The 14,234-nt window shown below is 36.3% G+C and overlaps 2 protein-coding genes and 1 long non-coding RNA gene across 3 annotated transcripts; 2 read left to right on the plus strand and 1 right to left on the minus strand.

Annotated features, from left to right (window-relative positions):
* Positions 1–15: 15 nt before the first annotated feature.
* Positions 16–10,355, minus strand: LOC110799619 (uncharacterized). The gene is made up of 7 exons (XR_002536432.2): positions 10,156–10,355; positions 9,986–10,055; positions 9,788–9,857; positions 5,395–5,545; positions 4,488–4,582; positions 2,851–2,959; positions 16–2,166 (listed from the first exon to the last, which is right to left on the minus strand). It is a non-coding gene; the product is annotated as an uncharacterized lncRNA (long non-coding RNA).
* On the plus strand, positions 341–4,289 carry LOC110799609 (wall-associated receptor kinase 2). Its single transcript, XM_022004891.2, has 3 exons — positions 341–1,307; positions 1,927–2,103; positions 2,903–4,289. The coding sequence occupies exons 1-3, from the start codon at positions 341–343 to the stop codon at positions 4,108–4,110; spliced, it is 2,352 nt and encodes a 783-aa protein (XP_021860583.1). The 3' UTR covers positions 4,111–4,289.
* On the plus strand, positions 4,676–9,401 carry LOC110799610 (wall-associated receptor kinase-like 8). Its single transcript, XM_056842484.1, has 3 exons — positions 4,676–5,676; positions 7,228–7,383; positions 7,589–9,401. The coding sequence occupies exons 1-3, from the start codon at positions 4,713–4,715 to the stop codon at positions 8,794–8,796; spliced, it is 2,328 nt and encodes a 775-aa protein (XP_056698462.1). The 5' UTR covers positions 4,676–4,712; the 3' UTR covers positions 8,797–9,401.
* Positions 10,356–14,234: the final 3,879 nt, after the last annotated feature.

Below are 14,234 nucleotides of genomic sequence, written 5' to 3' on the forward strand. Positions count from 1 at the left end.
TTGGTATTTTAGAACTTCCAATCACGCATCGCGTGCATTTGAATTTAAATAATAATGTAATAAGATTGAAATATCACCGCTTTCTAGTTTCTAGTTCTACTGCCAAAAATTTAAACTAAAAAAGAAAAAAAAAATCAACTAATTACACCTCGCCTAATACATCACAATCTTATTCTTTATTATACAATCCAATCTGCGGTCTTCCCAAGGCCCAATCCCTGTTTCCTAGCACTTCTGGTGGCGGCTGCTTATGTGGGAACTCATCAAATCATTCAAAGTCTTCTTTGCTTACTTATTTTAGTAATAATTTATCTGGGTATTATAATCATAAGTTTCTGAAATGAACTCAAAATTGCAAAACATGCATCTTCTTCCATGGCATCATCTCCTCTTTCTGGCAATGGTTGCAACCACATTGGTTGTCACCACCGCTTCGATAACACCCAAAAACATGATCACAGCTGCAAACACCACCAAACCCGGCTGCCAACAGAAATGTGGCAACCTAACAATCCCATACCCCTTTGGCATTGGTCATAACTGCTACCTCGAGGAAGCGTACGCTATCATCTGCAACACCTCTTACAATCCACCAAGAGCCATACCTGTATCACAATACGGTAGTGACTTTACCGACATCTTGGATATAACCGAAACCCAAATAACTATCCGAAACAATGCTGTAACCTCACGTTGCTATGATTCGGAGGGGAATGTGACCTCTGAAATACCCGGGAACTTAGACATGATCGGGTCTCCGTTTAGTGTATCGACTGAAAACAGACTTACAGTTATCGGCTGTGATGAGTACGCACTTCTAGAAGGTCAAGGCGTGAGTGCGACCTTAGAATCGGCTGGTTGCATTGCTCTGTGCAATACAGAAGCGGTTACAAGAGGTTCGTGTTTGGGTTCGGGTTGTTGTGAAACACCCATTTTAGCAGCTGGTTGGCAAGAGTTATCAGTACGGCTTTCGAGCTTGCACGACGGCATTGGCCGCCCATATGCTGACCAGCCAACTTGTAGCTACGCGTTCTTTGCACGGAATGGGAGCTTTGAATTTGGTGGGACTTCTGATATAACAGGTGCTGGTGGTGTTGTTCAGAATAGAATCTTGCAGGAAGTTCCTATTGTGCTGGATTGGAACATTCAACTGAATACTTCCTGCAGAGAGGCGAAACAGATGAATTCGACTGATAATCCGTACTTTTGTCAGTCTAATACTGAATGTTTTGATACTTATATGGGATACCGTTGCCGCTGCCTCCGTGGCTACGAGGGAAATCCTTATCTTCAATCTGGTTGCAAAGGTATGGTTAAGTTACAGCATAGGCAGAGTTAGTGTTTGTCATTTTTACTTGATGAATAGAAAATTTCGAATAAAACTGATCATCTTGAGCCCGACCCGCTGGCCGGCTCGGCCCGAAAAAAGCTGGTATTGGGGCAGAAATTTTAGGCCCGGTTATATTTTCTTGGTGGGTTTTGGGCAACTCAAACTTGAATTTTAGTTATACACTTGACCCAATCCGAAAATGTCCCAAAATAGCGGGTTTTGGGTAGAAAAAAAACTGCCCGGACTTTTGGCATTGCCCAACATGATGGGCAAAAAAATTTGGTCGTGGCCCGAACCCAAGCCGACCTGCCTTCACGGAAGGCCACGTTTGGGCTGGGCCATGACCAAAATAAGCCCATTGTGGGGCCAGGTCAAACTTTCTGCCGTTTTTTGTGCCCAAAACCCGCTATATTGGTCTAATAATAGCGGGGGTTTTGGATCATTTTCGGGTCAAACTAAAATCGGGCCGGGTCAGAACGGGCCTGAAATCTGCCCAGAATCCGCTATTTTAGGAGCGGGCTCAAGATGATCCGGTCTAGAAATTTTCAATTTTATTCTTAACAAGGAACTTCATTTTCATCTTAACTTTTGTATAGACATCAATGAGTGCGCTGCTGGTACGAATAATCCATGTACCACGGCTTGTGTTAACACTGTGGGGGGCTACAGATGCTCTTGCCCTCGAGGTTATTCTGGCGATGGACAAAAGTCTGGGAGTGGTTGCGTACGGAATCCGGATAAGAGCTCGTCAACCCTCAAGAAAATCACTCTTGGTAATCTCTCAGTCTGTTTATCTTTTGAGAAATTTTTTCATTATGTACCAGTCTGTTCTGTTTCTGTTTGAAAGATGAGAATATGAATATGCTCAACATTTTGGTAACAGGCACTAAACACTGGTGTTCTGTATATCAGGCACGCGCTGAAATTCTAATGTCTTTATGCAGTTTAAAGAAATTGGGTAGTTTAAATTAGGAGTCCGGATCCTCTATTCCAATTCATGACCCATCTACTGTCCCAACTTAACAAAATTGGATTAATTTCATTTTTTGTGATGAAATTGGTGACTTGCTAGTTAGGATAGGGAGAGTTCCAATAAGTAGTAGATGATTTCTCATCAAAAACAAACTTTTTGATTGATATTTATGAAAAAATCATTCTCAATAGGTAATTAAACCTCATTTTTCAAAATAAAATTCATTACTCTGTAAATGACAGCTAATAAGGTGGTAGGGGGTATGCATGGGTCAAAACATGAATAACTTATTTGTATTCTTTGTAAATAATCAAATTTTGTTGAGTTGGGACAGTAGATAGGACAGCAATTTGGAACAGAGGATCCGGATGCTTATATTAGGCAATATTTTGTTCACCTTATTTCCGTTTATTTCAGAAAAAATAAGTTCAGATAAGATAAGTTCAGGAAAAATAAGGGCAAATTATAACTACAATAAGTTTTGATAAATTCAGATAAGTTCAACTACTTTCAGATAAGAATGAAAATCAGGTGAATAGAGACGCACCTTTGGTAATCAGCATAATGAATTTCCAAATGTGTTTGTTTGTGAATTGCAGGATTAGGCATATCCTTGGGAACAATACTTCTGCTCCTTGTTGGTTGGTGGTTTTCTTCTGTAATAAAAAAGAGAAGGATAATCAAACAAAAGGCCAAATACTTCGAGCGAAATGGTGGTATGTTACTAGAACAACAAATGGCTACTGATGAAAGTGTAGTAGCAAGACTTAAAATCTTTACTGCAGACGAATTAGACAAAGCAACTGACCACTTCAACGAGGACAGGATCATCGGACAAGGAGGTCAAGGTACGGTCTACAAAGGAATGTTAAGCGAAGGGAAAATCGTTGCCATAAAAAAGGCGAAAAAGGTTGATGAAAGTCAGTTGGGAGGTTTCATCAATGAAGTGGTTATATCATCACAGATTAACCACAGGAATATAGTGAAGTTACTAGGATGTTGTTTAGAAACCGAGGTCCCCATATTAGTTTACGAGTTCATCCAAAATGGGACTCTCTTCCATCATATTCATAACCCGAGTGAAGAGTTTTCTATCACATGGAGAATGCGTTTGCAGATTGCTTCTGATTCAGCTGGAGCACTAGCTTACTTGCATTCATCGTCTGCTATTCCTATCCTTCATCGAGACATTAAATCCTCAAATATACTCTTGGATGATAAATACAGGGGGAAATTGTCAGATTTTGGGACTTCATTGTCGATTTCTATTGATCAAACTCATGTTACCACTCGAGTTATGGGGACGTTTGGTTATTTAGATCCGGAGTACTTTCAATCAAGTATGTTCACCGAAAAGAGTGATGTCTATAGCTTCGGGGTAGTTCTTGTCGAGCTTATAACCGGACAAAAGGCAATACGTGCTACATTGGAAGAAGATAGAAGTTTGACATCTTGGTTTCTTTCCCATATGAAAGACTCTCGTCTGCAGGATATTGTAGATTCTGAAGTCCTGCAAGAGGGTTCAGAAGAAGAGTTGCAGACTATTGCGAATCTTGCAATGCGGTGTTTAAACTTGGATGGAAAGAAAAGACCCACCATGAAAGAAGTTCTGATAGAGATAGAGGGGGTAATATCACTTCATTTCCTTGAAAGAAATAGAAAGAACGGCCCAGAAACCGAGGAAACAGTCACCGGAAAAATCAATCATATGTATGAAGGACATGGTTATTCGAGTTCTAGCGCATTTTATAAAGAGAATAGCTCTTTATGTTCTGCAGAAATGTCTTTGTTATTCAATCCTAGATAATGATAAATGTAGAGTGGAAAATGTGTCATTCCTTCTTATTAAAAGGAACATGGTTTCCCCTTGAGAAAGTTGTTTTCCACCCTTAAGAGAAAGTTGATTTCCACCCTTAAGAAAATTGTTTTCCGCCTTAAAACAAACAAATAAAATAAGAAAATCATTTTTCTGAAAAGTGTTTTCTGTCAAAATAAACGGACCCTCCGTCTTATTCAAAAACCCAACTGGGGCTTCAAAGCTCAGTTACAACAGATTGATAACTACGGGATATTAATAAAAACAAGAAAAGTTCCCGGTTCCCTGTTTTTTTCCCTTAATTATTCTGTAAACGTTATGCACTGCATGAATACTTTGAAAATGACATGATTGAAGAAGTAACCAACCTGATAAAATTTCTTGCAACCAAGAGCGGGATGCAACTCAAGTTCTACAGGAGAAGTATTCTTCAGAGTCAAGTTGCAGAAGACATTATCAAATCCTGCATAAAATATGCTATATTAAGACATTTTCTGCAGGATGGAAGTTCTGTGGATGAGATCATTGACTTATTATGCAACTATATGTATGTCCTTGGAAAAGATTGTAAGAAAAAGTTATGAGATGCAAAAATGAGTCTTTCAATCCTATGGCTTCTCTTATTCCTCCTACCAGTCTCAGTGGAAGCCATAGCAGATCCCACCAGCAGTACTGCTATACCACCAAAAACTATGCTCACAGCAGCAGTTATCACAAAACACAGCAATTGTGCCCGTACATGTGGCAGCTTAACAATCCCATACCCCTTTGGGGTTGGTCGTCAATGCGCACATGATGATTGGTTCACCATCACATGTGACAAAACCACCTATGATTCTCCGAAAGCCTTCCTTTGGGGACCCCTTGATTTAGAAGATAGGGAAATCTTGGAGATAACAGAAACTGAGGTAGTGATTCGGAATTCTCAGATAGCCTCTAGGTGCTATGATTTTCGGGGAAAGAAGGTATCTGAAAATGAGGGGAAATTTAATATATCAGGTTCTCCCTTCACTTTATCACACACTGCAAACAACCTCACAGTCATTGGCTATAATGACTATGCACTCATTGGTGATTCTGGAGGGACCTCGCCATATGAGGCTCCGCTCTATTATAGGGCTGGTTGCATTACAATGTGTGCAAATCTAACCGTGATGAAGCCAGGATCTTGTTCGGGTTTGGGTTGTTGCCAGACATCCGTCCCAATTGGGTTGCAAGATTTCACAATTGATCTTTACACGGTGGAAAATCGGCAGAGACAGAAAGAATATGTACCTGCTGAATATTGTAGCTACGCGTTCTTTGCTAAAGTTGGCAACTTCAGCTTTGGTGGAGCTTCTGATTTGACGACTAATGGCACCGTGGAAAAGAGAACCAAACAAGAAGTCCCGGTTGTGTTGGATTGGGCTTTTGAACGTTATACTTCCTGCAAAGAGGCGAAAAAGAAGAATATTTGTCAATCAAATGCTGAATGTATTGATTCTGAAGCGGGTGGATACCGCTGCAAATGCCGCTCTGGCTATGAGGGTCAACCTTATCTGGAACCGGGTTGCACAGGTTGGTGCCTCCCCTCCCCCCCCCCCCCCCCCCCTCACCCACAATATATGCACAGGGCAATCCTTATCCGCAACCGGGCTGCAACATTATTTGGGCTAACAATAACAGTACAAGTTAAAACTTCATTGAATCCTAAGGACTAGTATAAATTGAATCAAAGTGACAAACCATACTTCCAACTTTCAGTTCTACTATATTGACTTTTTCAACAAATGGCATCCATATTTGGTTATTTATAAGTAAAAAAATGGTCATGTGAGTGGGATCCAATTAAATTCGTCACAATATATGAAAGTAAAATTTTAAAATATCAACATGTAATACTTACACATAATTAAATACATTAGTGGTCAAAATTGTGCTTTAGCAAACATAAAATGGATACGGTACAACTAATAAAATACCTATTGCACCAAAATAAACTTAGGGGGGTGTTTGGTTGAGAGAAGTTTGGGCCAAAAATAAAAAGAGGTTTGAGGTAAAAGAGTTTAATGAGAATGTTTGGTTGAGCAGGGTAGAGGCTTGAGTCCAACAAGCTATTTAAAAAAAAAAAACTAATAATACTTCCTCCGTTCCTTAAATATTGCACCATGTTGACTTCACGTTATCTAACACACGACTTTGACTCGTTATCTCTCGAATTATGCATAAGTAAAAATTATATATAAAAAAATGATCTTAGAAAGTAGACATCAATACAAATCTAATAAGATTCTATATGATTACATATTCTTTTAAGTATATATCAAAAAAGATGGTAAAAGACACAACATGAATAATGTAAAAGTCAACATGGTGCGATATTTGTGGAGCAGAGGAAGTGTGAGCTTTTGGATGAGAAAGGTTTGAGGTAAAAGAGAGGTTTGACTATCTTAAACCTCTAATGAGAGTTTGTGGTTGAGAATGGATTGGAATAGAGGTTTGAGTCCAAAAGGCTAATATTAAAAAAGCTAAAAACATGAACTTTTTGGTGAGAAGGTGAGAAAAGTTTGAGATAGTGAGAGAAAATGACTATTCTATCTTAAAGTAGGTCAAATTTAGTAATTTCTACCTTTACCAAGGTTGCACAATAACTAATAAATTATGTCAATATCTTAAGTTGTCATTTTACACAATAAAGTAACTATTAACTGTTTACTAGACATTTTTACACAAACGGCTAATACAACCAGTTAGGTACAATCAGCTAGTATAAAACTAGGCACGCTAGGGACTGCCTACACCGGGTCACCGGGCCAAGGGTCTTTTTTAATGGAAGAGAGTTTTGTAGACTAATGCTTCTTTCTTTGTAGTCTTTTTTATGGACATGATGTTATTTTTAATAGACAATGACTGTTTATAATACAAGTAGACCTTTCTGATTAGGGATTTGCCTAGGATTGTGGACTTAATATTTCTGTTACAATAAATGTTAATGGAGATAAGAGTGCTTGTGTCACACGAAGTATTTTATACTCTATTACTGTATTACATGTCATATTGTTTGATAAATCTTTGTTGAGAGAACAACAATCTAATCTGACTCTAAACAATGTCTTAACTTTTGTATAGACATCGATGAGTGTGCTTCTCGTCCATGTGCCAAATATTGCAAAAATGTTGCAGGGAGTTTCAATTGCTCCTGTCCTAGTGGATATTCAGGTGACGGATTCAAATCTGGAAGGGGGTGTTATCCTGACGGCTTATTAAAGATAATCACTAATCTTGGTAATCTTTGCATATCTATTTATCTTTGGAGAATAACCATCAGTGTTCCTATTTGTTCATTTATATTTGAAAGATAAAGTTAGATTATGTTGAACAATGAGGTTATGAATCAAGAACGACGAAATCAATATTGCTCAAAATGCCTTTGTGGTTAATGAAAATGACTGACTTACAAATAATGATAGTCATTTGATTTGTGTTTTAGCTTCAGGATTAGGCATATCCTTGGGAATAATAAGCATGCTCCTTGTTAGCTGGTGGCTTTCTTATATTATCGAAAAGAGAAGGATTGTTGAGCAAAAGGCTAAATACTTTGAGCAGAATAGCCGGTTGCTATTACAACAAATGGCTACCGATGAAAGTGCCATGGCAACAATCAAAATCTTCACAATTGATGAGTTAGAAAGAGTTACTGATAACTTTAATGAAGACAGAATACTGGGAAAAGGTGGTCAAGGTACCGTTTATAAAGGAATGCTGAGTGAAGGAAGAATTGTTGCCATAAAGAAGTCAGAAGTGGTTAATGAAAGTCAATTAAGAGATTTTGTTAATGAAGTTGTTATCTTATCACAAATCAATCACAGGAATATAGTGAAGTTATTAGGTTGTTGTTTGGAAGCTGAAGTCCCATTGCTGGTTTACGAGTATATACTAAATGGAACTCTCTTCCAGCATATTCATCATCCAACTGAAGATTTCCCAATCACTTGGAAAATGCGATTGCAAATCGCTTCTGATTCAGCTGGAGCGCTTGCTTATCTGCATACTTCATCCTCTATTCCTATTTTTCATAGAGACATCAAATCATCTAACATACTTTTGGATGACAAGTATAGGGCAAAGTTGTCAGATTTTGGGACATCAAAATTAGTTGCTATCGATCTGACCCATGTAACTACGCATGTTCATGGAACATTTGGTTATTTGGATCCAGTGTACTTCCAATCAAGTCAGTTTACCGAAAAAAGTGATGTGTATAGTTTTGGAGTAGTTCTTATCGAACTTTTAACAGGACAGAAGGCAATAAGAAGTATGATCCAAGAAGATAGAAGTTTGGTATTGTGGTTCCTTTCCCACCTGGAAAACTCTAATTTGCTTGATATTGTAGATTCACAAATCCTCCAAGAGGGTTCAAAGGAAGAGTTTCTCGCCATTGCTAATCTTGGAAAACGATGTTTGAACTTAGATGAGAAGACAAGACCATCAATGAAAGAAGTTCTAGTGGAGATAGAAAGGGTGATGTCACTCCATTTCCCAGGAAAAAATCAAAAGAACTGGACAGAACAAGTGATCACTGGGACAAGTCGAACAACAAATTATTCATATGACGGCCTTTTAAGTTCTAAAACCTTTTATCCGGAAAATATCTCTTTAAGTTCTGCTGAAACGTCTTTGTTATCCAATCCTAAATGATGGTAAATATCTTCAAGTTCTGGTTTTACTTTCACATGTCTCACACTTCCACGCCATAAATTTAAGTACTACTTTTCAAAAGCTGGTGTATCGTCTATGTATTTTTCATTTATTCAATCCTAGATGATGGTTAATATATTTCTTCAATTTTCTATTCGTTGGACTAGTGCATTGTTTTAGGAAGGGGAGTTTTGCTTGACAGTGAGATTAGAAGAAGAAAAACAAGGCCAGATCTCTTCAGTGGCACATGGTCAAAAAATGGCCAGAAACTTTGTAACTTTCTACAATAAGAGGTAGTAGTAGTTACGATGGACCACGCTCCAAGGAGTCGATATTCAGTCCAGTTCCAACTACCAAGAAGTGATTGTAACAGCCAAAAATGGTGTTTCCGCAATTCCATAATTTGTTTGGAAGATAGCAACTTGTCTTTGTTTGTCTTGCTTGTTTTGTGTGCCCTTGCTATCCCCATTTGACCCCCTTGATGAATCCCAATCCCCTAGTCCCTTTAAACCTTGACATTTCACTATTTCCTTGATTTTGTTCCACTAGACTTTTAGAATTCCAGAAAACCACTTTTCCGAGCTAGCTTATTTCCCCTACTATTTTCTACAAAACTTGCAACTTCTCTTGGGATGATCCTTTTTCTTGCTACTATAGCTAACATATTAGGTTAGTTAAGGTTCTACAAATATTGTTTGGTTAGGGATTTTTCGGTTAATGACGCGAAAATTCACTTCACAAAATGGGCCAGATGACAGTAATGTCTTCAACATACCAATAATTAATTAACTTTTTCTTTCACTTCAAAGGCAAGTACTACAATTTTGGTGAATTAGAAAAGTGCAAATCTTGGTGAGCATCAGATTGGTTCATATATTCAAGTCCTAAGATTAACAATCAAACAGGACAAGGAAATACCAAAACAAGAAACAATTAAAAACAAAACCCAGTAATTCTATACATTAAATTAAAGAGACACAATTGATAATACCTCTCTTTGGCATTTCATCAAACAGTTTGTGTGCATACGTTTCTGTTCATCTTAAACACCTCAGTTAAACCTGCAATCAACCCACCCGGCCGCCCTGAGTTAGCGGGCTAAACACTTTGTGAGTTCGGGGTGGTAAGAGGAACCCCTTGCCCCCTCCTCCAATAAGTTTGTACATTATAGAGATATAATTGGGAATACCTCTCTTTCGCATTTCATCAAACAGTTGGCGTGCCTACATTTCTGTTCGTCTTTAGCAACTCAATTAAACCTGCAATCATCCAAAAAAAAATTAGCAATTGCATACACAGAAACAATAAGCTATTCGAAGATTAACCAACAAAGAAAGAGTATCATGTACGGAGCAACACCTTTCTCTCTGTAATCTTTCAGAACAAGAACAGGGCATCTTTGAAGGTGTTTGACTGTTTTCCGGCAAGGTATTTTGCACCCGTTTTAATTAATACGCCTTGAGATTCTCAATTTTTTTAAAAAATTCAAACAAGTCAAATTATGCTTATTTATAATATTTTCATTTTTATCAAAAATTTAATATTGGAAAAATGAGAAAAATTGAATATCCCAATGAAAAATTGCGAGAAATTAAATAACTCAATCTATTTAATTGGATAAAATAATCGTTAGGTAAAAATTATGATAGAATATTAAAGCATTTATGTGATAATATAAAAGGAAATGTAAAGAACATTTTGGGACACCAAAATAGAAAAATGTAAAAAAACAAAAAACGACGGAGGTAGTATTGTTTACCTTTGAAATATTTACTCTTGGGTAAATTCAATGGTTCTAATTAGGGATTTTTTTGTAATTTCCAAAACTTTTAATTAAGTAGTTAAATTTATCGGAGCAATTTTGTTAAATTAGCTAGACTAAGCAAATTAGGTCTACCAAGTACCAAGCTAATTAGCTTGGAAAAAAATCCTAATTATTTGGAATATAATTATATAAATGTAATAATAGAATAAAGATTTTTTTTTTTTAAAAAAAGAGTTAAAAAAAATCATGCTACTTGCTAATTATTAGAGCTAGACAATATTGTTGCTTGAAAAATTGATGTGGCATACCGAATTACATTGGTATTAGCTAACCATAGATGCTACTTCCTCCATTTCTTTTTGTTCTTTACGTTTTCCTTTTTGGGTGTTTTAAAATGTTCTTTACATTTTCTTTTATATTATTACATAAATGCTTTAATATTCTATCAAAATTTGTATTCAATGATTATTTAAACCAATTAAATTCATTGCGTCATTTAGTCTCTTATACTTTTCTATTGGGACATTAAATTTTTCTCATTTTTCTAATATCAGTTTTTTGATAAAAGTGAAAACATTATTAATAAACGTAATTTAAAAGGCCAAACGTAAAGAACAAAAAGAAAAGGGTGTTGCTAAATGCAGAAATTAATTTCTTAATACAAAACTAGAAATTACCAAAATAGCCAAAAACATTAAATTAAAAAAAATACTATCAAGCTACAGAGTACGGAACTTCCCATACCTGCAAAACCACTAACACCATCTTCAACAAGGAGTCAAGGAATGTAAGGGTACGCATAGAATACCCAAAATAATGGCCAAATTCGCAAGACCTCGTTAGTTCTTAATGGCTGCCAAGCCTGACATGGAAATGGTTTGTTTTGGTTTGTTATATTAATGGTGTTGGTCTCACTTTCAGCGGCACTGGTGCAAAAAAATAGAAAGATAATGATGAGTTTGATATATTTTAAAAAAAAAAAATATTTAATAAGGATTTATAAGGGTAGTTGTGACTTTTCAAATTTCACAAAGAAATTGATTTTCTGCATTTGAAAATCTCTATTATATAAAGGAACAGCTGAGGGCGTTTCGGTAATAACACTTTTTGTGTCCCCCTTTGAAATGACTAAAACACCCCTGCTTTTGACTCACAAACAAACCAGCCGTTCACTCTCTCGCCGGTTGCTGAGCCTATCGTCCTCATCGCGATTTGTATCCTCTCTCCCCCTCTCACTCTTCTCTCTCGGTCTCTCCTCACTTTTCCGTCACCAAATCGCCGTCGTTTCTAGGGTTGCGTTCCTCGCCGTCGTCCGTCACCAAATCGCGTCCCAAAGCAGCGTTAAAGGTATTTTTTCTGCGTTTTCTCCCTCTCTCTCTCTTTAGCTGAAGAATCATCAGTTTGAATTAGTTCGTTTCTACCAAATTTCTGTCAAATTCGAGATCTAATTAAAAAAAATCTACCAATGAAATGCAAAGATTTCTACAAAAAAAATTCGAGACCTAATATTTGATCATCCCCAATTTCTCTATTTTGGGAAATCCCCAATTCGATTTGTTAATTTTGGCAAAATTTGAACGCGACTTGAAGTGGGGTTTGGGTCAGATTTTGAGATGGGTTCGTCATCTTCGTCGAATGTTGCAGGTTTAATTGTGGATGACGGTTCAACGTTTGTTGATTCATTGCCGATTTATGTCAGAGAATTGATCGCCGGCGGCGCTGGTGGCGCTTTTTGCTAAGAACACGGCTGCTCCCCTTAGGAGAATTACGATTCTTTTTTCAGGTTCTTTTTCATTTTAATTTGAAAAGTCTGAACATCTTTCGTGTTAATTTCATTGCCAATTGCATTGTGTTCTTAGTTGATTGATGAATTGGTTTTGAATGATTTTTGAATTGTTCCAATGCAAATTCATATTATCCTTTTCGATATGATTCTCATACGATTGATTAGGTTCATGTTTAGAGTTGTTGGCTCAGGGACGGTCCTGATGGATGGATGGAATTGTTTGAAATGGATGTTCTGTCTGGATGGAGTGTTGCTTGAAATGAATGTTCTGTCTGCAGACTGCATTGTTAGTTGATCTTTTTAGCCTTTTACGTTGAGATTGAATCTGGACATGTTTGTTTTTGTGTTTTTGATCAGTAATTATAATCTGGTGTCAAGTTTATTACAATGCGTTCGTTTGAATTTTAGTAGAAATCTTTGCATTTCATTCTATTGATTTGATTTGACCCTAATTTCTGACGATTTAATTTGACCAAAACCCTTGAATTTGTTTTTAAAAAAACCCCTTAAATCCGTGATTTAATTCATGGGAATTGATTACTTGATTAGCACAATTAATTTTATCATTACGGAAGTATTAGGTTTAGATTTATTTTACCTATTTCGAGGAGGGGATCCTACTATAATGTTCTATCTTCAATTCTTACTCTTATAATGAATAATACTCCGTAGTTGGTATTAGGTTTAGATAAATAAATATGTTTATAGTTTTTGACTTAAGTCTTTTATACTCGATCAGTATGGATTAGGGTTCATCTTCAATTTCCCTCTCTTTTTCTGGTTAATTAAATTAACTTTATTGGGTGGAATTTAAATTGGAGGGTGTTGGAATGATGATCATATCTCAGTGACTTATGATTCATCATTATTCATCTGTACCAGTTTTGCATTTAAACAGTCCTTTATTTTGCTGTACAAATTGAAAATGTTTTTTATTTTTTATTTTTATTTTACTGCCTTAGCCAGGGTTAATATTTGACTTTCTTTTGTACTAGGAATATAATAGAGATCTTCAAATACATATACGATCTCTCTTTTTTCCGATAGATTCATCATGATTCTCTCTTTTTGATAAAAAATGAGTCATATCGTTTTCTCTTTACTTTACTTTTTCATGACTTTATGAGGGGAGAAGCGGGGAGATGTCAGGGATTGGGAACCCAGGAATGGCAGCAAAAATGGATGCAGAAATCTTTTTTAGGGTTGTCTTTTTTCATATTGTTCCGCATATAACTTTATACCAAGCATATATAGTTATATACTAGAAACTTCAAGTTCTTTAGTAATTAAAATTACTTTGCAATGTGTTTTTGTCCTCATACTCCCTTATTTCAATGTAATTGATTACTATCTTCTATTGACTGTTGTTGTTGCTATGTACTTTGTATAACACAGCGGTGATGATGATTATCGGTCATACCTACTTGATGAAATTACGAGTGTATTTTTCTGACGGGGCAACATAAATGATATGTACACCTTATAGGACAGGATTGTTCTTGCAATATTCTCACTTTATCAGTTTTATTTGTTTGATCATTCTGGAAATTAGCGGGATTGCTAAAATTTTTGAACTTCTACACTGAATACTGATCCTTGAAGCTGATTTAATTTCAACTTTGTGCAGATTATAATTAATACAGGTGCATAACCTGTATTATTTGATTCTTCGGCGCCGGCGATCAAATTCCTTGGTGCGATCCTGATACTATTTTACCATTAATTTTTTTTTGGGCATTGCTTTAATTTTTCTGGGTTTGTTCATTTTAATTAATATGAAATTGATAATTACAGAGTATTTCTTTGAATTATTTTAGTTAATTAATCACCAATTTCGGAAATTTTCGACATGATGATAATGTTAATTTTGATGACGATGAGCAGTCT

Source organism: Spinacia oleracea, chromosome 4, assembly GCF_020520425.1.
Source record: "Spinacia oleracea cultivar Varoflay chromosome 4, BTI_SOV_V1, whole genome shotgun sequence".
Classification (NCBI taxonomy): Eukaryota; Viridiplantae; Streptophyta; class Magnoliopsida; order Caryophyllales; family Amaranthaceae; genus Spinacia; species Spinacia oleracea.

What these genes read in the sequence shown, in the direction of transcription:
- LOC110799610 (XM_056842484.1), top strand. Translation starts at nt 4,713, where the DNA reads ATGAGTCTTTCAATCCTATGGCTTCTCTTATTCCTCCTACCAGTCTCA. An exon ending in TCTGGAACCGGGTTGCACAG is followed by an intron (nt 5,677 to 7,227) that starts GTTGGTGCCTCC and finishes ACTTTTGTATAG; the next exon opens with ACATCGATGAGTGTGCTTCT. An exon ending in AAAGATAATCACTAATCTTG is followed by an intron (nt 7,384 to 7,588) that starts GTAATCTTTGCA and finishes TTTGTGTTTTAG; the next exon opens with CTTCAGGATTAGGCATATCC.
- LOC110799609 (XM_022004891.2), top strand. Translation starts at nt 341, where the DNA reads ATGAACTCAAAATTGCAAAACATGCATCTTCTTCCATGGCATCATCTC. An exon ending in TCTTCAATCTGGTTGCAAAG is followed by an intron (nt 1,308 to 1,926) that starts GTATGGTTAAGT and finishes ACTTTTGTATAG; the next exon opens with ACATCAATGAGTGCGCTGCT. An exon ending in CCTCAAGAAAATCACTCTTG is followed by an intron (nt 2,104 to 2,902) that starts GTAATCTCTCAG and finishes TGTGAATTGCAG; the next exon opens with GATTAGGCATATCCTTGGGA.